The sequence below is a fragment of the Colletotrichum chrysophilum genome, assembly GCF_026319265.1.
Source record: "Colletotrichum chrysophilum strain AFK26 chromosome Unknown scaffold_28, whole genome shotgun sequence".
Taxonomy (NCBI): Eukaryota; Fungi; Ascomycota; class Sordariomycetes; order Glomerellales; family Glomerellaceae; genus Colletotrichum; species Colletotrichum chrysophilum.
Window position 1 is genome coordinate 386314 of NW_026517315.1, and position 27640 is coordinate 413953.

The following is a 27640-nucleotide window of genomic DNA, read 5'->3' on the forward strand; positions in this document are numbered from 1 at the left end:
ACCATCCATCCCACTGAACGAGACTCGTGCGACGATGACCATGTCAAGTGCCGAAAAGAAACCGTTATCTGATGTCGAGAAACAGCTGTCAACTGACGACCGCGATGTCAAAGACCTCTGGCAGGAAGCCTTGAAAGGCTATCAGGGCATTGTCGGGTTCAGCCTGGAACGCAAATTCGACAACGTTCAGAGCATGCTCGACTTCGGAACGGAACAAATGAACAAGTTCCACAAGTTCAGGCACGACAAGGGCAAAGTTGACCGCCTGAGAACCCTCCTTGCCTCTAATCTGGACTACGTGGAAAAGGGCGCCAACCAGATCATCGAGGCAGCTTCTCCAGCGTTTCCCCCGGCCGCGGCTATTGGGACGGCCTTGACCTACATACTACAGGCCTGTCGTTCAGTCTCAGCGGACTACGACATTGTCATTGTTTTCTTCGAAGACATGAACAGCTTTCTTCAACGTATCAGCATTCTCGAGTCACGACTTCCCCAGAAAAGGGCCTATCAAAATTGCTTGATGGAGGTATTTACCTCGCTTCTCAACATGTGCGGCTTCGCGCACAAGTACATTGAGCTTGGTCGTTTCAAAAAATGGATCACCAACCTCTTTCAGGGAGAAGATAGTGAGCTTGGGGGAGCAAGAGCCCTCATGAACAAGAGATTGGGTCATCTCCAACAAGCCACGGAATTTGCTATTCTCGGAAACTCCGAGGAAACTCTCAAGATGACCACACAATTGGATGAAAACCAACGATCTCATACCCAGATGCTAGAGAGATTCGAAAACACCATGGACAGCATCAACGAGAACACCGAGAACATTAAGAACGATGTCGCCAAATTACTCAAGTTATTTGGAGGACAAACGGAAGAAAGCCAGGCGAATAATGACATGGTAGGCAGCGCATCGTCTGTGAAGGGCGTCCAGGACGCTAAAGAATCAGGAGACAAAACACTATCTGCCAGGGCCATTCGATATTTTATACCAGGGCTAGGAAGAAACATCGAGGAGGAATCTGAAGCCCTGAGGGAAACACTTCTGCCAGACTTTTGCAACTGGGTATTTTCAGAACCAAGCTGGAATGATTGGTTGGCAATGAAGGAAGGAGAACGCCCCGTTCTTGCAATTACTGGCCAGCCTGGTATTGGAAAGAGTCATCTGGCAGTGGCCCTTTACGACAAGCTCGAAGAAAGGGCCAGAGAGGATGAAACGGGACACACCTGTGTCGTTCACTTCTACTTTCGTGAGGAAGACGATGTGTTTTGTTCTTTTCTCAGCTGCATGGTATCAATTGTCATCCAGATTGCAGAGACTAGCAATGCTGCCTGTGAAAAGCTGAAAGCACAGCTTGCGAGAGACGACATCAACATCAACAACCGCCTTTGGCAACACCTTGCAATATTTTTGCTCAAGCCTCTCTTCGAGCAAAACTCCAAGTTCAATCTCTTTATCGTGCTCGACGGATTGGATGAGATGCGCGATTTGAATGCCTTCAAGGAGTTTCTGTCCATGTTCGTCACAGAGAAAAGGCTGAGAATGTCGCTAGTGGTTACCTCTAGACCTGAACGCTTGGAAGACTTTCCGAAGGACATCAGACTGCTTCAAATTGAAGCCACCAAAGACAAGCAGCGACAAGACTTTAAGGTGTTGATATGGCATCGTATCAATTCCCTTGGTTGCTTGAAGAAATTCTCCCGATACGTTAAGCAGCGGGTTGCCGTTGCGGTGGAGGAAACGTCACCAAGTAAGTGGTCACTTGGCTTTTTGATTCGAACATGCTGACGTTTCGCGGTAGACATGCTATATGCGGAACATATGCTCACCCGACTGGACAGTCTTGGCCGCGAGGGCGCAGTGTTGAAAGCACTTAATCAGAAAAGGCCTGTTGACCTGAATGACATCTACGAAGGCTTGTTATCAGAGTGTCGCCGCCGCACGCCGATCAGTCGCCAACAGATTGCTGCCTCGATACTTCATTGGATAGCTTTTGCCAAACGAAGACTGAAACTAAATGAAGTTCAGTCTCTTCTGAGGCATATATCACAGGAAGCAGACTTCACCTTTGAAGACATACCTGAGTTCACGTCAAAATTCCTCAAAGTAGCAGACACAGGCTACAATGCCGAATTGCAAGCAAGGGCGCAAGCAAGCAAAGCCACTATGGTTCAAGACTTGAAGCAGCATGGCGATGACAATGACGATATATACGACGATGGACCTCTTCCTGTGAAGTTTCAAAAACGATCCATGAGATGTTACTTCACAGATGGCCCGCACGCACCCTCAACATTGCGTTGGGGTCCCTCCGAAGCCCACCGTCAGATCTTTTTGAGCAGCACGAAGCTGTTTCAACCTTCTCGGATGGATGTTGACAAGAACCTCCAGAAATATTGCGCTGTATTTCTACTACATCACTGGAGTAATATCCAGGTCGCTCAACATACCCATCAGGAACAGGTTGAGGTCCTTGAGGCTTTTGCCGAGGCACTTAGCAATAAGACTGGGTTTTCTAAGATGATGGGCAAGGTTGGAATGACGTATCGCTACGCATCAACCACCGTCACTGATCTCAGAATCCAAGACTGGGCAAAGCTTGTGAAAATTCCAGAAGTCAAGGATAGTCTCAGTGATTTTTCCGCGGAATGGTGGTGTCGCGTTGAACAAGATCCCGCCACCTTTCGTCTGGGCCTGGCCAAAGGTTATCTTCGGGAACTGTATCAGTCACTGAATGTAGAAGATGCTATGAAGGCATGGGAATGCCTTCAGAGCATCATGCTATTGGTAAGTCCAACTCTGCTCTCAAAAATCTCAAATTGACACTTTGAACTGGAAGAAAAAGAGATGGTCGTGCTAATATACACTGAACAGATCGGGAAAGGCAACCTTCTAATGGAGCAAGGCCGTCTCAACTTTCCTGACCAATTCGAAGATGTCAAAAATTGCGATGGGACAGAAACGGTCTTTGATGCGTCTAAGGCCACCCTGGGTATCTTGGGTCTCTTCGTAGAAGATGTGACTCCGGATGAAGGTGGTCATCGTGCGACAGCTGAAGTTCTGCTCAAGACTGGCTACTTGAAGCCGGCCGAGAAGACTTGCAGAACCGCTCTACTTTGCGAACTAAATGATCCTGAGTGGTACAGAGCTTCTTCTGTTATGTGTGACATATTGTTACAAGCAAAGAAAAATGAATATGCTTACCAGTTGGCTGGTGCTGCAGTCTCTCAGCTCTATAGAGTAGAGATTCCTGGGCATCTAAAGCGCGCTGTGTGTACTACGTACGCCAGAGTTCAAACAGAATTGCGGAATTTCGACTCAGCGCTTCAGTACTACACCGAGGCCAAGAATTCCGATCCCGATGGCATCACTCCAGCATCCGATCTTGTTGCAGAGTTGAGTGTCTTCTACCAAAAGGCGGATCAAGCCGGCTACATCGAGGCTTTGAAGAGCTGGACCATTCTGGAGAGGATCACCTGGTTGGCGTCCGATTACGCGACAGAAGGAGAAGATCGAGTTGCTCTACTTTGTGACATTGCCGTTCAAACCGGTGAAAAGCAATTCGTTGTTGAGTTTTACGAACAAGTGGTTGCCTTCTTAGACAACCTTGACGCCGGCACACCTCTTCGCCTAGATATTGCTGTCGTGTACTTCGAAGCCTGCAAAGATGCCGGGAAGGCTCTCAATACCTTGAACGAGATATTCGATAGCCATGACACGATCTTCGTTTACCCCATCACATCTGTCACTCCAGGGTGGGTGTTTCGTATGGCATTGACTCTGATGACAAACGTTCAGGTAGAACTCTTTCGGCAGTCGAGGGATCCGGTCTACAAAGCAGAACGCCTCCAGTCTCTCGCCAGCCTCATGGAACGCCCATTGTCACTAAATATCCCACACATATCCCCAATGGCTACTATATCGCACAGGATCGGCTTGTCCTACATGTACTGGGTCATGGGGCCCAAGGCGACATTCGAAGAAACGCTGCGAAAATTATTCAAAGAAAGCTTCGAAGCTCTGAGTGATTCCATCAAATGGAACGATGGTACGTATCTGTGGACACTTGCACAGGCGCTGGCGCTTCTAAGTCGAGCGTTGGGAAATGACGACACGCTCCGCCGCTACGCTCGTATCGTTGGTTCTGCTCTATTGTCACGACGTACCAAGTCCCAAGAGGACGATAAGTCAGCGGGTGGCAAGCAAAGAGCAAGCCATATACCGGAGGGAGATGAACATGGGTCGGAAGGCAACTCCCCTAAAGACGAGGGAGACTTGCTGAGTGACCCAGGGTACACATGCGGAGGCTTTTGTTCCCCAGCCCGACCCTTTCGGCGGTGGGGAGATGGCTCGGCGTACTTGTACATCACTTTTGAGACGGGTATGATTTGTGAAGAGTGCCAAACAGAATACGAAGCTATGAAGCGCGGCGAAAGAACAGGCAAAGTACGATACTTCCACGGCATCGGGCACGACCATGTCAAGCTTCCCGTCGAGGGCTGGCGGGGTGTCAAGAATGGACTGTTGAGATTGGATGGCGAAGAGCCAGTGCCATTCGGTAGTTTCTTGAAAAAGCTTCAGACGGAGGTCATCGAGAATGCGTGGGATCGTCTTTGGTCTGGAGAGGCGTAGACGAGAAAGCGAGGTGGTGTGGCGCTTCTTCAGCCGCACGTTGAATACTACAATGATTCAGCTCCAAGTTGACGTGCGAATAAAAAGGCATGGACGGAAGTGAGGCTAAGCTTCTTTCAATCAAACACCGACGGCTCACGTTGACCTATGAGTTGCTTTTCAAGCCATGAATGCTCCCTTGGTGATTGTAAAGACCACCATCCACGTGTAAAACTCGTGATAAAAGCCGGTCCACCGTTATCCCCAGTCTAATTTGCTTGCCAAGTCCTGCTAATTATCACCATCATCAACCCCAAGATGCTTGGTTCTCTTGGCATTGCATGGCTTTCATGCGGAGATTGAGAGAATATGTATAAGCGTATGTTGCTGTCTCCCGAGATCCAACGGTATAAGTGACGGAAACCTCGACCAGTGCACGTCTTGATGTAATTTCGCAACCACTGCGTTCTTTCTAGCCTCATCAACATGGGACCTTTCCTTGCTGCTATCGGCCTCTTGGGCTCTTTCATGACTCTTGTTGTTCAGGCCCAGAACCCGCACCATGCCATCGATCCCACCCTTTTCGCCGGTATCAAACCGAATACCGAACTTGAATGGCATGACTGTTACTCTGTCTTCAAGTGTGCGCGGTTCACAGTGAGCCCCTTTCCTTCCCTCTCTTGTATTACCCTCTCGACTCACATCAAACAGGTTCACGAAAAGATTGATGACCCTCGCAAACCAAAGAAGGTCAAGGGGAAGTGCGGCCAGCCGACTGTCGACCTTGCCATCGTCAAACTCCCCTACGTTGCTGCTCCAGGGGGCACCCCTCACCAAGGCGCAGTTCACGTCGCCCTGGGAGGCTGGAGTTCCTCGTCGACCAACTTCCTCGTCCGGTTCGGAGAAGACTACGCCCCTTTATTCGCAGGATATGATCTTCTCGCCATCGGTAAGCCCGCCATACCCTGGCAGTCTCACAAACCACAAACTGACAGAAACCCAAGACTACCGCGGCTGGGGCTGGACTACACCCTCCTTCCGCTGCTTTGCCACCGAAGACGACCGCAAACAATTCGCCCTCTCCGAGCCTCCTCTCCTCGGAGCTGACGATGCCGCATTCTCTCTCCGCGAGAAGCGCGCCGAGGAGTTTGGGAAGAAGTGCAAAAAGAACGGCGAGGACATCGGCCGGTTCATGGGGACGTACGCCAACGCCGTCGATCACTACACCGTCATGAAGGCGGAGAACCGCACCAAGCTGGGCTTCTGGGGCGTCTCGTCCGGCGCCCACCTCGGACAGACGATCGCCCAGCTATACCCGGAGGCCGTGGACAAGTTCCTTTTTGACAGTAAGTCCCCCCTGCCGACGTCATGAACATGATGTACTGAAGCACGCACACAAGGTCCAACACCCTCATCGCTCGCGTACACCGTAACCCAAACCCAAACCTCCCAAATACAAGATGCGGAACGCGGCCTCGAAGCATTCTTCTACACATGCCTCAACTCCGCCCCAGGAACATGCGCCTTTGCAAACACCTCCAAAACCACAACCGCCCTCCGCGCGCGCTACACCGCCCTCGAGGCAAAGCTCAAATCCAAGCCCCTGAGCATCCCAGGCTCCGATAACAAGTTCGACTGGTCCGCCCTCCACACCTTCACGACCACCGCCCTCCACGCCCCCGGCTGGTTCCCTGTCCTCGCGGGCGTCTTCGCAGAAGTCGAAAACGGGACAGCAGGGCCAGCCATCGTCGGCGCAGTATCATCCTCCCTGACCGTCCCGCCTGCCCGGCTCCCCCTCTTAACGGAAGAAGCACCCTTCGAGGGCATCCTCTCCGGCGTCTGCATTGACGAGTCCCAGCACATCAAGAACACCAACGACTTCAAGGCCTACCTCAAAAGCATGGTCGCCGCCGCGCCCAGCGTGGCGCCCATCTTCGCGGACTGGCGCCTCGTCTGCTCCAAGTGGAAAATCGACCCGGCCAACAGGTTCCCAGACGTCTCCAGCGAGCCCGTCAGGACGCAGGGCAAGATCGTCGTGCTGAACGGGGTGGGGGACCCCGCGAGCAGCGTCGAGGGCGCCAAGAGCGTCGCAGCGAGGTTTTCGCCGAGCGTGCTTGTGAGAAACCTGGCGCCGGGACATACGAGCTTCGCGGCGGCGAGTAATTGCTTGTTTGGGCTGTTTTACACGTTCTTCGTGCTCGGGCAGATGCCGACGGAGGGGTATACTTGCGGTGATGTCTTTGCGCCGGCTTTTGGGGTGCAGCTTCCTGCTGGTTTCTAGGGGAAGGGCTTTTCCCCGGGATATCTGTGGTGAGAAGATAGAAAATATGGCTTGGTTGTGTGACTTGAAGGTCACTCTTTGGAATTTCCGCCTCCGCCTTCAACTCACAAACCCCCCTGGGATAGAGATTTTGCATGATCAGAAGAAACTTTCGACGCGCAGACCGTGTAATGGGAAGTAGAGACAACATCCAAGTCACAAGAAACAGGCAGTTGAAAGCTTCAAAAGCCCACAACGTGGCAGGTATATTGCTAAAGCGACGCCATGCCTTGAGGCTGGCCCGGCCCAAAAACGCCAGCCTTGATCATTGCAAATTGCAGCGGGCTCTTTCGTCCCGATTGAACAACCGAACCGTTCGGCCTGTGTTCCCTTCCATGCCTGGTGCCTTTTCCCGTTGCTGAACCACAGCAACCCATCCCTAAAAGACAGCCCCGATGAACGCCTAGCATTGCTCTATGACATGAAAAGAACACGCTGCTTGAATCATGACACTAGAAATTGAAAACTCATTGGCCACCACCACCTCCCGGGCCATCGAAGAGGAGAAGTGGCCACTGGCCTACCGGCGCGGCTGTGACAGCGGCCATTTCGGCCACAGTAGCCGCTTCTGATACTGCGTTCGGATCCCTAGGGCCGCCGCCCAGCGTCAAGAGGGCGTTAGCGCTGTACCTGTCTTGGCTGTCGGCCATCGCAGCGGTCCAGTCGTGCCAGGTATTGCCCTGAGATGCGGATTGTCGCCACAGAAGCTCGGCAGCGGCAGCGGAGCCAGTTGGGTCAGCCACATGTTGAGTTGCCTGTGAAGCAAACGCAATCAAGGGGTTGGTCTCGGCCGAGGTCTCGTCTGCCGCCCCGGTCGCCTGCACTGCAGGCGTGTAAGAGTAGGCGTTGTTCGCCTCAAAAGCAGCATTGGCAGCCAGACTATTGTTTCCGGGCTGCTCGGCGTATGCCAGGGACGGGTACGGCGTGTTTCCGTTCTGGTTGGCCGATTCTGCGTAGAACGCCTTCGCAGCTGTCTCGGCAGCACTCGCGGCCAAGGCCTGTGTAGACTGCGGCTGTGCCGAAAGCTGGAAAGGTGTCGAGTCTGCCGGGTCGGGCTTAATCGTTTGAGGCAGCGATCCTTCCTTTTGCTTGGAGTCGTGCTCGATCCAACTGATTGTTCTCTCAATGATGAGATTGATTTCGTTGCTGATGCCAGATCCCGTTCCTAGAGTTGAGTTAGTCACGATTTTCCTAATGGGCAGTGACACTACTCACCGATTAGTGATACTGTGGCGTTGATAATTTCCATCCAGTCTCTCATGTCAGAGCGAATGTTGGCGATCTGGTTAGGGGTCGTCTCGAACCTCCTTTCCCAGTGGGCGACCAAAGTTGTGAAGATTGCGGCGCCATAGACCGCGATTTGATACCACGTCGTATCCAAGGATTTCAGCTTCAGAATGCATTTGGTGGCCTTGAGCATGTGCGCCGCTGTCTCCTCGCAGATTCGGGCATTCTCCAGGAGCATCTTGCGGTCGCTTGTCATGGCCACAGATGGATGACGCAAACAAAGACGGAACTCGAGCGCATACATCTGTATGTATAGTGCATACATTTTGCCTTCGTGTTCTGTCTGGCCGGCAAGGTTGAGTTGGAGGTTTTCTGGTAGGCTGTCCTTCCACAGTTGAAGCTGCTCCTCCAACGCATTTACGACGTCGGCGTAGTTCTTCGGATCACGCTTTACGCTGTAGATGTTGGAGTACATCTCCATGAAGAGAGGGACGATCTTGAATCCAGCCAAACCGACGTGGTAATTGCAGGGCGTTGTCACGGAAGTGTCGACGCCCTCTGGTGTCAGCGCCTCGTCCGCAATGGGCTCGGGGAAGTCGACATCATACTCCTCCACATTGATGGGCATAGGCCGTCCGAGGCGCCCGTTCAGGGTGACGTACACGGTCAGAATAGTCCACCAAGTGCGCTTGCGGATCTCGTTTTCCAGATTTGTCGTCTCACCCGGCGCCTTGGCAGCGCGGTGCAGGTTGAGGTCAATGGCACAGTGGAAGGCAAAGTTGGTGACCATAGAGCCGCATCCAGGCTTTGGGAAGGCGCGGCTGTGAGCAGAAATCATGGCCATGGCTTGCACGGCAGCGACAGACTGCGCCGAGGCCAAGTCGTACATTTTGCTCAGAGCAAAGTGGTAGTGTTTGTTAGACAGCTCATTCAGCTGGGAACGGCTCTCCTGCTGCTCCCAGTTCCTCACGCCGTACTGGAAGTAGATTGTGGCAAAGACCATGTGCACCATGACCAGATCGGGAACCTCTGGCTCAAAGTCGGGTTCGTCGTACATGCGAGTCAGCTTGAAGGGATGGTCAGCAGCAAGCACAGGTAGGCAGAGGAAGTGTTCGACCCACTATATTCATGAAAGTCGGCTTGTGAAGGACGGGCAGGAATGGCCAGATCATGAGGAAATACCACTCCGAGTATGTAAATGCGTCGCTTCGCGAGGGGAGTTCGATATTGACGGGCGGGTTGATGTTCATACATGACTGCAGGAAGGACTGGAGGGACTTGTTGTAGAGCGGCTGGGAGATCTTGGCATCGGGTACGGGCTCGTCCATGTCAGGGGCGTCGAAGGAGGTGACGTCTATCGTAGTGCCGAGGATGGACAGGCGTGTGCCCTTGATGGAGCTGAGAAGGGCGCTGTCGCCACCTACGCCAATGTGGTTGTGAACAGGACGCGACTCGAGTGATGACCGGGGAAAGGAGCGACTCGCGGGCGGCTTGAAGTTGTAATTCTTGACCCAGACGGACCCGACCTTTGTCCAGGCATCCTTCTCGGCCGGGTCCTCGACGGCATTGCCCATATGATCGTAGGTGACGCCTGGTGGAGGGTAGGCCATGCCGTAGGGGGCCCAGGTCCAGGGCTTGACTTCGATGCCGTTGTTCTCGAGGAGCTTCTCGAGGTCGCGTATGTGGTTCATCATGTCGGTCTTTTCCCGCTCGAGTTCCTGCAGGTACCCTCGACGTTCGGTTCGGCCGGTGACGCGATCGGTGACGAAGCAGTCGAGATTCTGGTTGACGCAGTGGGAGCATCCTTCGGGGAGGGCATCGCAGCGGATCTTTCTGACCTGTGGTTTAGGTCGTCAGTACGGGACGGTTTGACGGCTGGACGCTTGTCTGGCAAAGGGCAGGACAGAACATGTGGACTCACCTTGCATCTGTCGCAGGCCTGGCCGGTCCTCGTGTAAGACGACAGACGGTTCTTGACGACGGAGGAGAAGTCCTCCTGGCCGCCCTTGTCGAGACGCGGCAGCTTCACCTTGCCATGACCAGCAGCAACAGCGGCGGCGGCGGCAGCAGCAGTGTCGGCGTCGGTGGTGGCAGGATCGCCAGCTTCCGCCGGTCGCTTGGGCGGGCGACCGGGCATGGTCTCGTTTCGAGAGGAGAGTCGCGAGGTCTGGCGAAAGGAGGCCGCATACAAACAAAAAGAACAATCGCAGGCGCAGAGACAAGACGACGACAATGCAGACTCTAGGTGGTCGCTCGGTGGTATCGCGACGGGGTTTTCCGCAGAGAGATGGAGGTTGCCGCGTTTTTAGGGGAGCTGCTGCTGTTGGTGCTGCTGCGGTGCATGTGTGACGGGAGGTCCAGTGCAGGTGCCTGTCAAGGGGGGTGGGGGGACGCTACCTTAGGTATGGGCCCAGGCACGCCAGGTAAGGCGCTCCGATGGCAGGGGGTCCGAGCTGCAAATCGTCCGGGGGGAGACGGGAGAGAGGGCTGACGGGCTGCTGCCCTGCGCTGGTTTAGTGGGCACGCGCCAGGGGTGGTGGGTGCATCCACTGGGCTGTCTCTCTCTCTCTTCTGATTGTCTCTGGCTGCGGGCAGGCAATCACTCCAGTCCGTCCACTCCTCCCATCTACAACTCACACACTCAACCAACACCTGGTCAGTCAAGGTAGACAACACCGCAGCACGCAACACACACTAGACGGACGCAACACGCGGCGGCTGCGGGAACACGCCAACCGAGTCCCAGCCTGTCGGGATGCGGGCGTGCGGGTGCTAACCTACCGCCTTCTTTACGCACTGGGGGCTGCTTGGTGGAATGCAGCTGAGTCGAAGCCCGGGTCTAGAAGGCCTAGGTCAGCTGGGGGTCCTGTACTTTGTCTCTGATTGACTAGAAGAATGCCCTTCACGCCCAGACGGATCTCGATGAAGGACGAAGTTGTCAGGTTAAAGAATGGCAGACATCGTTGCTACTGTTGCTGCTGCTATTGGGGTTAATACAGGCCCAGCCACTTCAGCTCCTCACACACGACGGAAACCTGTCATTTGCCTCGACGAACCCCCTTCGGGCACCTTTACAAACAACCTGCAAGAAACGAGAAACACGAGAGACTCGATCCTTCCTGTTCCCGGGCTCGAGCAGGGCTGGGCCGTAGAAGCTGACGCTTCTAGGTCGAGTCTGCTGGTCCATCAACAACGGTGAGGGTGTGAAGGAAGCGAGTAATTCTTGGTCACGGATGGCCAGCACTAAACCTTGACCAACTGCAACTAACTAACTACCTTCCTTACCATCCACTAAGAGACAGGCTGAGATCGATATCATCCTTCACATCTGGCACCGGCCATCCATCCATCTCGCAACCGACGGGAGCCAGATTGGCCACAGTTGGTGTTGCGCTTGTTGTTGCCCGAAACTCAAGAAATCGACGCCATGTCATTTCCAAAACCAACGCCGCCAGCTATCGGAGGCGTTGGGGGGCGTCACCCTCTCTCAAAGAACCCCGTGGCAGCAAAGAAAGAACACCCTCACACGCCTCCTCCTCCTCCTTCTACTCCCCCAAGGGTTCCAATGTTCTAGCTCAAGGTTAGAGTGTCTCTGGTTGCAAGCGAAATGTCTCTCCAGCGGGAGGGGCACTGCGTCTAAGCCGGATAGACTGCGTGGTCGAGCCCTTCGAAGCTCCTTTGTTAGTGCCTCATCCCCCACGCCGCGAACGTTCCGGCAATGCCCTGTACCGGCCATCAAAGCCCACGGCAATTCCATCGGGTTAGCGACTCGTGACCGCATATTTTCAAGCCCTGGTCCATCTTGCCGGATTGAGTTATTAAAACATCGAAACAAGTACAAGGCAAGGCTAGGCCGTCAGGGACTTGTTCAACATGGACGACGCATTCCCGCTGTCTTGGATTCTTATTCGCATTCATGTTGGTAGACCTCGCAACAGAGGACTCGCATATCCCACATGCATTTACCGAGCTGGCCACTCATCAGCCTGCCTGGCCTGGCAAGTCTAGTCTGACCAGACCAGACCGGACCAGACAAGACAAGATCAGCTGCCGGGATTCTATTCTGGTATTGGCTTTGTCGAGGGCGTCTGTGTGTAGGTTCGCCGACTTGGGTTGTCAGGTTCTGCCAAGAGACAGGTACACGACGACGTTTATCCCAACGATTGGAGGCTGAATCGCGGGGACGGGCAGCTTATTCAATATTAGAAACGCGGCTTCTGGCTATCCACGAGTTGCCGCGTCATTTCAAGGCTGTCGCACGCCTCGTAAACTTCGTGAGAGGTTGGACCGTCTGAACCCTCGCCCGTTGCTGCTGCTGCTGCTGCTGTTTCCCTGCCTGTCCTTGAGCTTCTGTGTCCGAGTTGGGGGTCCAAACATGGAGATGGCAGACACCAAAGACAAAAAAACATAAAAAAAGCCTGAAATAATACGCAGCATGCTCGCACTCGGGGGATGCTCCAGCAGCCAGAAGGATTCCGGGAGCCAATCTCACTGGTGTGATGAGATGGATGCAATGCACATGCAGATGCACCATGGAAGGCTTCCTGGAAGGCTTTCTGGAAGGGAGACTAATGATTAACGAGTGCGAGGTTCCATTCGCAGTGATTGCATGTCGGCAAAGGGTCAAAATGGCAACCCCAGGTTCCCGTTACGGATAGGCACCCCACGATCTCGTCCCGTCAGATAAACTCTGAGGACGATCGATTCCCAAACAGGGCTGAATCGAGACCCAAGATGACGCGCCGTGCCACCTGGGAGCTGCGTGCCTAGCACAGGTAAGGTAATTGCGGAAGCTGGTCTGGGTGGGTTTCCCGCGTAGGTTTGGGCGCAAGTGAAGATTATCGTAAACCTACGATGTGCAAGGATGCTGCCCCAAAGAGTCGGATCTTTTTACAGACTTTGTCATCTTTTACCCGGCGTACGGGTGTCAAGACGAGGCTTGTGAAGCTTCATCCGGGTTTCTCTCAACCTCGGCCGAGACACGAGCAGCTACCCACCCTACCCTACCCTACCTTACCTTGAGTTTACTTGGAGTGCTGGGTGGGTAGAGTACCTTGGGTGTGCAACATCAACATCATGACTTGCGGCAGATGATGGAAGCTTCAGTTGCAACCGCTGGCGGCAACTTTAACCAGCTGGCGGGAAAAGCGGGCCTGTCCGCCGTGCCGTGCCCACTCCCTCAGCGACCTGTTCACGTCCAACATTAGGTACGCGTGGTGACTGTTGCAGTGCAGAGTGTGTGTGAGTGAGGTGGTGCTCCCACCAGGTGCAGTGTCGTGTCGTGACCCCGCCATGCCCCTCCAAGAAACGGAAGCACAGGACGCTGACAGCTCCGCCCAAGTTTATTCGCCGATAGGTACGTAATACCTACCTACCTATCCGTAACTGTCTAGGGGAAGGCGGGAAACATTGGACGCTCCTTCCTTGCTGCGTGCCAAAAAAATTCAATTCTATTTTTTTTTTTCGACCCCGCGATAGTTTCATCGTCGGTCAACTTCCACAACTCAATCCCCCTCTCGCTCGCCACGACAGACAGACAACCACCCTCGCTTACCTCCTTCAGCTTCCTGACCTCCGAATACCCGACGTCTCGCACTCAGTACACAGATAGCCCGCCATCATGTCCATCATCGAGACCGTCCCCATCGATCACGTGCCCGCCGATCATGCCCTGCACGTTGCCTTCTTCAAGGATGTCGAGAACGCCGCCTTCCTGCACTCGCAGCTGCTGGCACGCAATGCCGACTTCGAGTACGCCCTAGTCGACGCCTCGGTGGTATGTCACATTCTTGTCTCGATCCAGACAGAAACCTGACAGCCCGCCACTGACACCGACATCGTGATCCTACAGGCCGTCTCCCGAACCCACATCCTCGCCGCAGCCTTCAAGGCCGTCACTGCAAAGGTCGACGGCAGCCTCAAGACCCCCAACGTTCACTCCGAGCTTGTCGCCTCTCTTAGCTCTGCAAACAACGTACGCGCAAGACCATCCCCTAGCACATCTTTTACACCAACTGACTCTTCCCAGATTGCCGAAGCATACCGCCGCTACGGCATCAGCCCCACGTCCAAAGACGTCATTGCTGTCAAAATCGTCTCCCCCACTTCTGCCGAGTCCAAGTCCCAGTCCGCCGAGGATGTCGAGAAGCACATGAAGGAACACTTCCAGGGCACGCCTGTTCCCTTCACCGACGAGAACATTGCTACGTCCACAGACTGGGCAAAGGTGCGCAAGTACTACAAGCTGAACGGCCTCCCCTGGCTCGACGCCATCAAAGACGAGGCGGAGCGCAAGGAGGAACTAGAGACCCTTGTTCTGGGCGCCATGGCCCTGCGCACTGCGTAAAGTGACCGCAGCGGTCCATCGCATGCTTTCGCGAGATACCTCAGCTGTTTGCTGATGTCGTGTTCGTAAGTCATCATCATTTGCTGTTATACAATACTGCAAGCTAATCATGCCCCCAAGCGCCAACTCCTCCCGTCAACAGGGGCTCCTACTCTTCATACCGAGACCCCAATCACGCCCTTGAACCTCCTCAAAAGCTCGCTCCACATTGCGTCTCGCCCATCGCGTGTCCTTTCCACGGCATCGCGGTTCTCGTGTGCCCGCCGCAGCAGGTATTTCATGCATTCTCTGGTCGATCCCCAGATGAGATACTTGTATGCGTCTACACCCCGCGCCTTCGCATCCTGGTGCCCCGGCTTCTTCGACACAAGCTCGCAGCTCACCTCGTCTGCCATGCCCTGGAGTTGTGCGAATGCCATCTGAATCCTGGCCTCGCCAGCATCGCATATGGCTCGCGCTTTCCTTACTGACTCGGCGTTGTGCGAGGCGAGAACCAAGCAGACGGGAGGCATTTGCGAGTCTCCCCTCAAGATCTCGCCCCACTGCCTCTTCAAGAGACACTCGGCAATGCCATCGTATGCGGCATCGGTGTCCGCTTTGGTGTCGTGGATAAGGTGCCTAGGGTCAGAATTGATGTAGGCGCCACGCACCAGCTTCACCCCCAACGTAAAACCCCCACCACGGGCGATCATTAGATGGCGCCGGAGCGTCTGAGACGTGGACTTGAGGTATGCCTGGTAAGTGCCGTAGATGACGGCATTGCCGGGAGAAGCGTTGTACTTGCGCATATACTCAACGGTCCAGATGTCGATACCGGGCTGCAGCGCCGTTTGCTCGGCATCAAACAAGAGACGGACGCCGCGCTCTGAAGCGAGAGAGCAGATGGAGTCGATTGAGTCGGCCAGGGCGGCCGAGGGGGGGAGACGTTCTGCGAGGGAGTACAGCGCTTGCCGGCCTGCACCTGTGAACCTGTGGTGGCATTAGCAACTGCGAGACAGCCCGGCAATGAAGATATGACTTTACTTGAGAGCAACGAAATCACCCCGCTGGGCCAGCCTGACCGTCTCCAGGGTCCCCTCAGCCCAAGGGATGATCTCATTGCGAATGCATTCCTCTGCCATCTCGCCCTCGCCACATGACGCCAAATCCTTGGTCTGTGCATCGTCGAGGACGACTTCTCTGGCGTAGCCCAGGATGACCCCTGTGAATCCAATGTCCTTGAGCTTGTCGATGGTCTGCTTCACCTCCACCGGGTTCTCTCCCGCGCAGAATTGGGCATAGAACGTGTGCTTAAGGAAGAACCGCAGCAGCGGGTTCTTATCCGGGTTGAGTATCGGGTTCGTCGTGTTGGCGAGCACCGACACGATCCACAACGACGGCGGCAGCAGGATGGGCGACGACGAGATTGTCGTGGTCAGGAGTGAGCGGATGATCATGTAAAGGGGCAGCACCGACAAGGGGGCCAGCGCCGTTTGTGGTGCCGACTCGATGGGTGTAAGTAGCATCTGCTCCGTCGACGACGACCTCTTTGTGGACGAGTGGATGTTCCTCCTCGCCATTGTGGTAGACGTTGAATACATGATACGTTGTCGATATCTGGTTGGCGTCGTGAGTAATGGCAGCACGCGAGTGATGGTTCTCCCAGAAACGACGCGGTCTCGGCTTATGGACGCGCAGGAAATCGATGTCCTTGCGCTGCAGAGGCACAAGCTGTGCAATGGCCGGGCCATCGCGGTGTTTAGGGACGCCCGCCGAGGATGTAAGACAGGATGCTAACACGCGCCGCGGCGGATGAGTAAGGCGACGGGCTGAATAATGATGACGACTTAGAACTAAACGTTCAAACCTGAGGGATTCTCAAAACAGAGACAACACACGATATCACCAATTAAGCAGAGGGGTGGGGAGGGTATTATACAAAGATTCCAAGTCTATTGATCCTTTATCTCCCGGCCGATGCGGTCGTGTCGCAACCCACGGACGCGAGCCACCCTTAAACTCGCTCCTTCCCTTCCTCCAGGACCGAGCCGCAGCGTTATCTACGAAGGAAGCGGACAATGATGTGTGTCCTGCGCGCGAGATGGGGCTAGCAGGTTCCCGCCCAGCCCGTGTGCGGCACTGCTTATCTCGGGGGTAGAGATTGGCACTTTATCACGTGGGCTATGTTGTGTCATTGGGGTCGGTATCTGCCCGGTGGTAGCCGCTTCCGGAAGATCGGGTCGGGATGGACCCTTGATCAGCGGCGCGTCGGCGCATCGGCGAACGAGGGGCGGGAAACGATGAGATCGGAGGGATTGGTGGTTCGTGGTTCACGTGGTTCACGTGGACACATCAGATGTTGAGTTGGTGGAATCTTGGAGAGTGACGAGAGTTGTGGCTGTGTGAGGCTGTGAGACGGATGAAGATGCGTTATTCTCGAATATTCGTGTCTCATGTTCCGCGAGTGTCCTGAAGGGTTCGGCTCCGGTTCCCCATACGCTAACTATTCCGCGTTCTGTACGTTTCGCGCTGATGGCTACACGACCAAAACCTCGTGAGTCTCTAAGTTGCCAAAGTACCTGATGCCGCCGCCATCTTAAACAACGCATCGCTATGCGCCGACGCGTAGCCATTTGCCCTCGTCCAAGGCAAGAGCGAGAAGAAGTCCTCACGCATACTTGTTGTTCTTGCGCAACCCAGTTTCCAGTCCGCCAAAGCCGTCATCTGTTGGGCAGTATCGGTCCGTTGTTGTCGTGTTGTATTTGTATCCTTCCACTGCATCTCCTGTGGGGGACATCTCGAATGTGGTTATCATCTTCGCTCCATCGATCCGCTTGATTACTCCGTAGGGGCTGAGAAACGAAGCCATGTTCAGCAGAGACGGCGCCCTTCTCCGCCGTCGCTCGACGCCTTAATAAGCGTATCCTTCCCGGCGGAATCTGTTTCTTGCTCGTCACACTGGCTCGCCTTCTCGCTTCCCTTTGAAGCATCTGCTCAGATTCCTCATCATATGTCTTCCCCATAGATGCTGGCCATACATAGCGAGTCATCATTTGAGGTTTACCTCCAGCAATGCGCAGCTTGCGCGCTTCAGAGTGGAGTTAATTAAGTAGAATGTAGGCGGGGTAATGACCAGCTAAAGCGCCACATCCGATGCGTGCGACATCAGAAGTCCTATGGCCAGGTAGTGGGCATAGACTTTTGGAGTGAGCGTGCAGCTACTTCCATTGAATGCCGAGGCGTGCAGGGTCTCATCGTTTGCCAGTCGACGGCTGTAGTTTAGGGATGCTGAGGTTCCTCTACTTTAGCTGCTTTCGTGGACCCAAAGCGCTTGCGGAGGAACTCGACGTATCCGATAGGACGGCCGCGAGCGAAGCCGACAATATCCTGCATGCCGCCGTACAGCACTCCAAAGAGTAGTCCGTAACGTGCCGTACGAGCTGCAGTGGGCAGAGAGAAGCGATCTAGAAGATTATAGCATCAGCAAACATGGCATCTTGGGTTGGGACATGGTACTGGCGTGACATACTGACGAGACTGAAGCCTCCAGCTACCGTCAGACTCGCAAGAACGGTGCTGATGAGGTCTGTACTGCCGCGGTATCTGTCGACGGTGCTCTCGAGGCCGAATGCCATAATGGTCCAGAAGCTGAGCCTTGCGCCCATGCGTAGGCCCTCGCGAAAGCCGCCGTGGATGGTATGATAGTTCTTGCTCTTGTGGTAAAGGTACCATCCGGTGGTAGTGGTGGGCATCTTGTGTGCGTGCTCGGCTCGGAAGCGCAGCGAGGCGGTCTGTCCTCCTTGCGCAATACCCAAGGCTGTCCCAATACCGAAACCGACCATGCCGGTGAGGGGTATGCGTGCTGGTGTCGGGATGGAGAGGCGGGACTCGGCGGGCTCCAGGCTGAAGTACTCAGCCATGGTCTGGCGACGTGCGGCCATTGTGGGTGGTAATTGGGGAAGTTGTCGGTCGGGATGGGTGAGGTCAGAGTGCCCTGGTCGTTGTGGTTGTAGTTGTAACGATCAGAAGAAAGCTCCGGCTGCTCGGGCGCAAAACAAATCGGCGTCAGACCCGGAAGGAGCTTGGACCACCAGGAACTGATTTCTCGGGGAAGGGTCCCCCGGGCGGGATGACCTGGCGGACGGCTTGACGCGGGACTCATCAGCTGGCGTCACGTGGTCGCGCATCAAAAAGGTGCCCCGCGCTAGGCTTTGTGGCCCGTAGCTCCCGCCGAGGATCGCGCCTGCCTGCTGTACCTTGGCTGCAGCAGTCGCCGCCTGAAATTCTCGCCCGCCACCTTCAACCAAGGAGAAATCCATCACGTCTGCGACATTCAATTGCTGCCAGGCCAAGCTTCCCACAACCCAATCACCGAGAAATCTCTCTCGAGGCCAGCTGCAACTTGTCAAAATGGTATGAAAGACACAGTGACGAAACGCACCCCACCTTCCATTCGCAACTAACTCTTCTTTGTAGGTACAGAAAGTCGACGATACCTTCTACTCGGTGCGCTTCAAGTACGGCACCCACACCATCTTGCTGTTCGTCGACAGCCAGCAGAGCTTCTCCGAAATCACAACAACACTGCTTGAGATCCTGCGCGACCGATTCCCCGACGGCCTCACCATCAACCACACCTCTCCCGAGACGACGCCCCTGCCAGATGGCGACGTCGAGCTTGCCTACGCCCTTCCCGTGAATGCGAACGATCTGACACAAGGATGGAAGAACATCAAGGTCAAGGACAACGACATCCCGGTTGCCAAGGGTCTGCGCGATAACTGCACCGTCGCCTTCTCCTTTGATGTCGACGAGCCTGAATTTGTTGTCGACGTGCCCAGTCTGGACGAGGATATTGAGGAGGAAGAGGGCATGGGCTCTGATGCATGATTGGGACTGGTTTTCTGCATTGTTGCACGGCGTTGGGGTACCGCATACGGCATACACATACTACATGCTGACCTCATTGAGGCCAAGCAGCTAATGGAAGACGATTGATGATTCATTCATGGCAATTTTGGCCTCGGCGTCAGCACATCTATGACTTACAGTTCACTCTCGGCAACCTTCCAGCAATGAAAGTCTTGAGGTTCGAAATTGAGGGGTTGCCAGTTCGACGAAGAAAATGCTGCGTCGTTGAATCTGACAGCAGCATACACGAAAGGGCGCTGTCAACCATGCTGCAGTAGGAGTGTTCCGCTGTTCAGAAATTCTGCCCGCCATTCATGTCTGTCGCCGTGCGTCAATCGCGCCCTACGACACCATAACGGACAATCAAGCTTACTTGGCTTGCAGATGGCCCAGTCCGTACGATAACAACAATGCATGTCGATAATGATAATATAATCTAATGGGGCGAACTGACTAACAATGATTCGTGCCAGCGACATCGGGCTTGATGCGGTCAACGATAGGCAAATGGCAACCTGCATTGATAAGAAGTTGGGGAATGGGGAATATGACTTGTACACTTAAAACCCCCTTCATCACCGAAGCCTCGATCCATATTGCACTTTGAATAGTATCAACCGACATTCAACAAAGTCAATATGACTGATCAAACTGGAGAGTTAGTTCTCAACGTTGACGACGTCAGGAAAGCTGCTTCTAAGAAGCTCTCCTCATCCGCCCGAGGTGAGGGGTCTGCATCCGACCCCAACACGTGCAGTAACTAACACTCACATCACTAGAATTCTACGATGCCGGCTCAACGGGTCAAATTACGGTGAAGGAGAACACCACGGCATACTCCAAGTACCGAGTGCTCCCCCGCGTTCTCGTCGATGTTTCCGAAGTCGACACCAGTACCACGGTCTTTGGCCAAAAGATCGATTTCCCGCTTTCCGTTTCGCCCGCGGGCATCCAGGCAATGGCCCATCCCGACGGCGAGCTCGCAACCAGCAGAGCATGCGCCAAACGCAAAGTCCACATGGGCGTCTCCTCGTTCGCCAACTATTCCGTTGAGGAAATTCGTGAGGCTGGGCTTGGAGTCGGTCCTCTGAAGCACGTCATGCAGCTCTACAGCATGAGGGACCGTGAAGCGCAACTCCGCATCATCAGGCGCGCTGAGAAGGCTGGGTGTGTAGCCATCTTCTTGACGGCAGACAGCCCGGTACTGGGAGTCCGGTACAACGAACCGCGCAATCAATTCCGCGTGCCCGAGGGCCTTTCCCTGCCCATGCTCGAGAGGACTTCTGAGATGATCCGGGCTACTACACATGAGGCCGGGTTTGACGTCATCAACTCCAACTCCCATTCATGGGCCAAGGAGATCCCCTGGCTGAGGAGCGTGACGAAGTTGCAAATTTGGATCAAGGGCGTTCTGACACCTGAGGACGTGGAGCTGGCTATCCAGTACAAGTGTGACGGCGTTATTGTGAGCAACCATGGCGGTCGACAACTTGACGAAACCCCGGCCACGATCGACGTGCTTCCTCATTGTGTCAAGGCGTCGAAGGGAAGGATTCCGATTCACATCGATGGCGGCATCCGTAGCGGGACAGATGTTTTCAAGGCGGTGGCTCTGGGTGCCGACTGCGTTTGGATCGGAAGACCGGTCATTTGGGGGCTGGGGGTAAGTCAAATCCAAAGGTTGAATTGGAACCTTTCGACAGTTAACTCGAAAACAGTACGACGGAGAGGCAGGTGTGAGCAAGGTCTTGAACATTATGTACGACGAGTTCAAGAGGTGTATGCAGCTCTGCGGTTGTAACTCGATTGCCGACATTACGCCTGCATCGCTAGGCGTCGTGAGAAAGCATGGTCCCATCGCGAGACTCTGATTTCTCCTTTTACACAAATATAAGTACTTTTGAAATATCGACTACGCGAGGCACATGTGTTCTCAAAATATCGTTGCAAACAAACGGAAAACTCGGTTCTGGCTTCCTTACGAAGCAGAGCAGACGCGGCTTCTTTTCCCAGCGAAGATTCATCACGAACTTTGCATTTGGCTAAATCTTTCGCGGCATGTCCCACGCCAATGCTATCGAACTTGATCAAGCCGTTCATTCCAGGGCTCAAGCTGGCCCGCACATCTTCCGACACAAGAAGCAAATAAAAAGATACAATGACAAAAAGCAGATGACACCAGCCTGTGGTGCCGACGCATATACAGGCGGTAGAAAGGCAATACGAAATGCCTGGAGTACAGGGATGATCCAGAAAACAACGGGGAAGGATAGAATCTCCCTTCTAAGGAGGTGGTCTCCCCTGATTTGTAAACCAATAGCCACGAAGTAAAAACAGGTTAGTGAAGGCCCAATGCCCATAAGTGGTAGACCAAGAACTGTTAGCCCGAAAATAGTGTCAGTTCTGACGATAAAGTATATCCAGTCCGCCGTGAACAATAGAAATTGAAAGCAAGTCAGTAAGATTACTTGACGAATCCACCTTGAGTTCGCGAAGTCGATATTCAGTTGACGCTTTAGTTGACGAGGCCCGATATAACCCTGGTCTGCCAGATGACTCAAGATGAAGTGCTGTAGTGGATAAGTAGCATCATCTTTCGTGATTTCAACTTGGGAAGATAAGATTTGTCTGTCACACAGACGCTTCATATTGCACCGATGTCGCGGGAGTGCTCCAATGAGAGAGCTCAACTTCCAGGGCATCAGAAGAGCTCTCTCCTCGTGGAATTGATTCGATATCAAACCCAATCTCCGTCATACCAATCCCGGTCGAAGTCTCGGGTCTGGCAACTGAAGCGGACGGCTCTGTTACTGATTCATTGATCCGACCGATTGACAAGGCCGGAACATGCTTCGTAGCCTGCGTCTTCCATGTGTTTAAGGGCATCCAGGGTTGGTTGTCTGCCATTCTCTCTACTTTATTTGGTCTGACGATCTCCAGAAGAGGCGTGATCATGGCAATGACGGGCCCGATAAGTAGAAAAACGGCCAGAATCTGACCGAACCCCCACCCATCTTCGTCAACCTTTATGGATGATCGATGATTCAGGAGCCGAACGGTTCCCCATGTGGCAGAGACAATCAAAATGAGGATCTACGGAACATCGCAGTTGTCACCTAACTATTTACCAAGGAGGGCTGGAATTGCTAGGGACTTACGTCAACAAAGTCTGACAAGACAGAGTCGAGATGGATCTTGAGCGCAAAGTAGAGTGTCATTTGAAAAAGAAGAATGAGATTACCGCGTGGAATAGTCCCATGAGTCCTGTCATTTTGGTTCAAGTTCTTCGAAATTCTCCTCATAAGCCACTTGCTTGGCTTTGTTCGAAGTGTCGTCTTGACGCGAACTGAGCACGGAAGGACAATCTTTACCAGACGCGTAAAAAAGGTAAAGAACACCAAAACCATGCTAGACGAAACTGATACTGACACCTCCATCTCGTGAGCTGGACTTTCACCATAGGCTGATTCGTATTTGACGCATTGTTTCGCAGTCATGTTGGATTCGGGGCCGTTTTCATGGAGTCTGCACATTCTCCAACGTATTATTTCCTCGGCCACATACGGATTGAAAAAGCAGCGAGCGCTTGTGGCCCAAAGTCTAAGCGGGTCGTTCTTCTTCCAGTCGAGAAATAAAGTCGGCACGAAGGCGGATAGGAGGCCGCTCCAGAGGACGAACATAAGTACCACCCTCCAGATACGCTCCCATCGATGTTGGCTGAGATAACCGCGGAGAATCGTCAGACAGCAGACGTGCGTGAGGTTTGAGAACCAAACCAGGTACACAAGAAGTTTCCAGTGGTATGCGAGTATCGCATTATGAAAAAGATTGATGTACCCGCTGAGTAGTATGCCGAGGCCAGTCGAGAGTTGCACATCACACAGCGTCAAAATAGCCTGTAGTGTCATACGAGTCATCCGACGTATTGAAATGTTACCTTGTGATAGATGCTCACCTTCGTTAGAACATCCCTCAGCCTTTGTTTGGTTCTAGACTCGAGCCAATCGCGCAGTCTGGAAAGTAAAGTCATCGTTAATAGTCTCATCAATGCTGTTGGATGTCCATTTTCTTTCATGGTGCTCCAAGGCTGAGGTGGTCTCTTCTCCCGTAAAAGGGTCTTTAAACGGATTGAAAGCAACGACGTAGTGGACAATAACAAACAGAATTACCAGTCCCGAGGTTCCCATAAAGCCGATTAAGACCTTTAAAAAGCGACGAAACATCAGTTTGGTTCAATCACATCGTTATGCAAGCAAAAACCGTCTTGACACGCACTCCGATTCCGCCTATATCTGAATTCGGCTGCAATTCGTCCGGTCGTTCATAGCATTGCGCAAGCCAGTCCGGCGACATGACGGCGTCTTTGTAGGATATTACAGCCAGTAATCTGGATGATGACACCAACACGATGCAGTCATTTGGGGAATGGCGTTGGGAATTTGACTCCAGCTCTCGACGATGAGGTGGTCAGCAAACGCCCCGACCCCTGGAGCCTTTCCTCACTGCCTTTGCGCTTGCAGTGGTCATGGACATAGCCGCAACTACTAATTATGGCGATCTGAAGCCGCCAATAGTAGAAGATATTGTCCCTTATGAGCCGCGTTCACATGCGCCAGCATTTTCTCAGTGGCTCTCAATCTATGCAGTGAACATGGTTACATGACTGGCCTACCCGCCGCAATCGTTTTCCTATGTCCGGTCTGAGAATATTGAATTCTTGTCATGGATACCAGCGCAAATAGCTTGTCTGGCAAATGAGGTACATGGCCTACCGTTTCTACGGAAGAATGAACAGTGACTGATCGCATGAGTATCGCGGTCTTGCTGACCAGGCTTCAAATGCGCAAAGAGCCTGTTTGAGAGTCTCAGCCATTGCAGCAGAAGTTTCGCAGCCTGAGAGCTGTTTTCATAACCTCACGTGAAACTGGTCAAGTGGACTAAGACAAACCTCGAGTCTAAATGCAAGCAGCTCAGCACAGTGTCGAGACAGATGACGTCGGTGGTCTGGACCGCGATCGGTAGAAAAATACAGCGGACAGGGGCCTGCACGGCCCCACTGAATAGCCCCAGACACAGTGAGATCATTGGGCAGGCGTCACTGTACCCATTTGGACCCCTTTTCCAGACATCCAGTGTCGAATGTCGAAGGAGCTCTGGGTTTCAACTTTTTTTCCTCTCTCTTCCTCTTCCAGAAAACAACACGACACCAGAACCCACGAAATAGGGGGACCGTCACAACCACAGCTGCAGAGTCGCCGCCGACCTCTGCTGATGCTGCCAGCCACATGTCCCTCGTGGCCATCCTCCGCCATGGCCTCCGCCTGATCATCCCGCTGGCGGTAGTCTCGACCCTCTACCTCTATCTCTATCCCGTCTTCCTCGGCTGCGCGTTCCCAGTCGCCCCGAGTACCACCAGCAGCAGCAGCAACGACGTCGAGCTCGACAGCAAGGCCGCCTTCATGGAAGCTGCGCGACACCACCTCCCTTTGCCGATCCCCCTCCGATCGACAGACTCCCGACCCGCTCCTTTCAGACTCCTTGCGCTGGGTGACCCCCAACTCGAGGGTGACACCGCCATCCGAAGGATTCCCGGTCCTGCCTTCCCTCACGCGAGGAGCTGGTGGTCCCAAGTGACATTCAAGGCACCAAACTCGCTGCGGCAACGCGTCCGCCAGTCGCTACACGATGTAATCGACATCTTCCTCGAGGACGTCTTCAACGAGCTCGAGTCCCTCCGCAAGCGGATAGACATATTCGGCAACGACTTCTACCTTGCCCACATCTACCGAACCGTACAATGGTGGACTCGCCCTACCCATGTCACTGTGCTTGGCGACCTCCTGGGTAGCCAATGGATTGGCATTGAAGAATTCCGGAGCCGTGGCCGCAGGTACTGGGACCGCGTTATGCGAGGCACCGAGCGTGTCCCGGACGATGTAGCTGCGTACCCGTCTATGGAGTATGAGCTCGCCGACTACCTCTCTCCGTCTGGCGAGCCGTCTTCGGTATGGTCGCGACGTGTCATCAACGTCGCTGGCAACCACGACATTGGCTATGCTGGCGACATCAACCAGGACCGCTTCGGACGCTTCGAACGCCTGTTTGGCAAGGCAAACTACGAACTGCGCTTCGAGCTTCCTATAGAAGACCCGAACCTCAATGCTACTGTGGTGGACGACGAGAAAAACCCCGACTCTGACCGGCTACCTCCCGAGATCCGCGTGATCGTCTTGAACGACATGAACTTGGACACTCCTGCGAAGGACACCTCTCTGCAGGATCAAACCTACGCCTTCATCAACTCCATCATTGAGACCTCGGCGGCTGTCGAGTACAACGGCCACTTCACCGTGATCCTGACTCACATCCCGCTGTACAAGCCCGAAGGCGTCTGCGTTGACTCGCCCTTCTTCGATTTCCACGGCGAGCATGACGGTGGGGGTGTCAAGGAGCAGAACCTACTTTCCTACGACGCTAGCAAGGGCTTTTTGGAGGGACTACTTGGCATGAGCGGCAACCCTGATGCCCCCGGTAACGGGAGAGGTCGCCGGGGTGTAATCCTTAACGGCCACGATCACGAGGGTTGTGACACGTACCACTACATCAATCAGACGCAAGGCGAGCTCAGCGACAGAAGGTGGGAGGTTGAGCGCTGGCCGACCGCCAAGGGCCGGGGAGCTGTCGAGGCCCCTGGTGCTCCGGGACTGAGAGAGATCACGGTCAGGAGCATGATGGGCGACTTCGGCGGTAATGCGGGACTCCTCAGCGCTTGGTTTGACGAGGAGACCTGGAGTTGGAAGTTTGAATACGCGACGTGCGCCTTGGGTACGCAGCACTTTTGGTGGTTCGTCCACATTTTGGATTTTGCGGCGATTGTTGGCATTGTCGCCTACATCGTTCTGCTCGTCACGGAGGCGAACAAGCCGCAAACATCACCGGTTAGGTTGAACGGATCTGCAAAATCGAACGGCACTGTTCCGAATGGCGCGGTGCACTCCAACGGCGAAGCGAAGAAACCGATAGAGAACGGGGAGGCCAATTCATCGTAGTCATTCGTGTTGCTCAAATACCCGGCAGGGCAACGCCTGTCTCATATTTTTAGTAAAGCATCTCATTTTGTCACATTGTTCACGCCTGCGTTGCAATTCGCCTTTGGCATGTTTTCCTCAAACCACATTCCTTCGCCCTGGTGTCCACAAACCCATGCCATCATATGTTACCAGCGTTCTACACAAGTCAGCGTACCTGCCTCCGAAGTCTTGTGCCTCGTAGCATCGTTCTAAAGCTCCGGTCTTTGGCAATCGAGCTCTGGCTATCTTGTGCTTCCAGGATCTCGCCGTTTTGATGCAGCACCGCAGCCTTCGTTGTCTCGGTCAGCCCCGTCGCATACTCTTCACATACTGAACCTCTCACCGCTGATGAGGCGAGTAAGCAACATTCGGGCGTCTTGTGTGCGAATTTGTGGCTCGCAAGCACATGTGAGGGGTAACAATTCTCAGCTCAATGTTGTCCTAATGACCCAGCGTGCCTGGCCAACCGCGGCAAGGTCTCGACGCTCCCGCCATGTCTCGACACCGGCCATGTGCTCCCCGTACCACTCTGTGAGAGCCCGTGGACTACTGCGCCACGGCCGGTAAGCCTCCGCTGCCGAGCAGGGAGGCTGGAGATGTGTGTATGTGTGTATGTGTGCAATATCACCTCATGCCAACCGGATATTTGCTTCACGGACCTGACCCCCGGTTCAACGCGCCTCTTGTCACGTCGCACAAGCGAAGTCTTCTGCGGTACGAGCTGGAAGTAGAACATGCACATCTGGCGTGCACCTTTCTGTCTCTCTCCCTTACCGGTTGCCCTGTATACCGGGCCCAGAGCTCGCGTCTATAAGTCGTCTGTCATGCATGCAACTGCTACCCCGCCATGTGTTTGTCAACTGCATTGTGCGCCCCGTACGACGCTGCCGCGCGCCACAGGACAGCTGCGCTATCGAAATCCTGTCGACGTCTGTCATCCGCTCTCAACGCCGGTCAGATCGAGACCAGGCTGGGGTGGGTTGGTATCGCCGAGGTCGCCAACGTGGAGCCGTCACGAGGTCTTGGAATTGAGGCTTCTGCTGCTGGTGGCCGCTGAAGGCTGAAGCAAACATCGGACAGGTGATGAGGCGGTGACAGGTGAGAGAGGAACTAGGGATCCTTTTCTCTCTTGGCGATAATCCAGGCTGAGTGAGATTCAAGCTCGACATTCGCTCTTC

General features: G+C 54.1%; 9 protein-coding genes across 9 annotated transcripts; 6 read left to right on the forward strand and 3 right to left on the reverse strand.

Annotated features, from left to right (window-relative positions):
• Nucleotides 1-40: 40 nt before the first annotated feature.
• On the forward strand, nucleotides 41-4630 carry COL26b_004642 (uncharacterized protein; the record flags this gene model as incomplete). Its single annotated transcript, XM_053177513.1, has 4 exons — nucleotides 41-1748; nucleotides 1800-2230; nucleotides 2435-2785; nucleotides 2873-4630. 4 exons carry the CDS (start codon nucleotides 41-43, stop codon nucleotides 4628-4630), a joined length of 4248 nt encoding a protein of 1415 aa, XP_053038627.1.
• Nucleotides 4631-5095: 465 nt separating this feature from the next.
• On the forward strand, nucleotides 5096-6890 carry COL26b_004643 (uncharacterized protein; the record flags this gene model as incomplete). Its single annotated transcript, XM_053177514.1, has 3 exons — nucleotides 5096-5558; nucleotides 5605-5955; nucleotides 6010-6890. The coding sequence occupies 3 exons, from the start codon at nucleotides 5096-5098 to the stop codon at nucleotides 6888-6890; spliced, it is 1695 nt and encodes a 564-aa protein (XP_053038628.1).
• A 506-nt stretch (nucleotides 6891-7396) lies between these two features.
• COL26b_004644 (uncharacterized protein) lies at nucleotides 7397-10293 on the reverse strand (the record flags this gene model as incomplete). The annotated part of the gene is made up of 4 exons (XM_053177515.1): nucleotides 7397-8094; nucleotides 8145-9276; nucleotides 9308-9994; nucleotides 10078-10293. 4 exons carry the CDS (start codon nucleotides 10291-10293, stop codon nucleotides 7397-7399), a joined length of 2733 nt encoding a protein of 910 aa, XP_053038629.1.
• Nucleotides 10294-13776: 3483 nt separating this feature from the next.
• On the forward strand, nucleotides 13777-14502 carry COL26b_004645 (uncharacterized protein; the record flags this gene model as incomplete). Its single annotated transcript, XM_053177516.1, has 3 exons — nucleotides 13777-13932; nucleotides 14008-14130; nucleotides 14185-14502. The coding sequence occupies 3 exons, from the start codon at nucleotides 13777-13779 to the stop codon at nucleotides 14500-14502; spliced, it is 597 nt and encodes a 198-aa protein (XP_053038630.1).
• A 155-nt stretch (nucleotides 14503-14657) lies between these two features.
• Nucleotides 14658-16061, reverse strand: COL26b_004646 (uncharacterized protein; the record flags this gene model as incomplete). Its single annotated transcript, XM_053177517.1, has 2 exons — nucleotides 14658-15471; nucleotides 15526-16061. 2 exons carry the CDS (start codon nucleotides 16059-16061, stop codon nucleotides 14658-14660), a joined length of 1350 nt encoding a protein of 449 aa, XP_053038631.1.
• Nucleotides 16062-17760: 1699 nt separating this feature from the next.
• Nucleotides 17761-18422, reverse strand: COL26b_004647 (uncharacterized protein; the record flags this gene model as incomplete). Its single annotated transcript, XM_053177518.1, has 2 exons — nucleotides 17761-17945; nucleotides 18011-18422. The coding sequence occupies 2 exons, from the start codon at nucleotides 18420-18422 to the stop codon at nucleotides 17761-17763; spliced, it is 597 nt and encodes a 198-aa protein (XP_053038632.1).
• A 469-nt stretch (nucleotides 18423-18891) lies between these two features.
• COL26b_004648 (uncharacterized protein) lies at nucleotides 18892-19371 on the forward strand (the record flags this gene model as incomplete). Its single annotated transcript, XM_053177519.1, has 2 exons — nucleotides 18892-18894; nucleotides 18958-19371. 2 exons carry the CDS (start codon nucleotides 18892-18894, stop codon nucleotides 19369-19371), a joined length of 417 nt encoding a protein of 138 aa, XP_053038633.1.
• Nucleotides 19372-20030: 659 nt separating this feature from the next.
• Nucleotides 20031-21263, forward strand: COL26b_004649 (uncharacterized protein; the record flags this gene model as incomplete). The annotated part of the gene is made up of 3 exons (XM_053177520.1): nucleotides 20031-20115; nucleotides 20172-21055; nucleotides 21111-21263. The coding sequence occupies 3 exons, from the start codon at nucleotides 20031-20033 to the stop codon at nucleotides 21261-21263; spliced, it is 1122 nt and encodes a 373-aa protein (XP_053038634.1).
• Nucleotides 21264-24677: 3414 nt separating this feature from the next.
• On the forward strand, nucleotides 24678-26441 carry COL26b_004650 (uncharacterized protein; the record flags this gene model as incomplete). The annotated part of the gene is made up of 1 exon (XM_053177521.1): nucleotides 24678-26441. One exon carries the CDS (start codon nucleotides 24678-24680, stop codon nucleotides 26439-26441), a length of 1764 nt encoding a protein of 587 aa, XP_053038635.1.
• Nucleotides 26442-27640: the final 1199 nt, after the last annotated feature.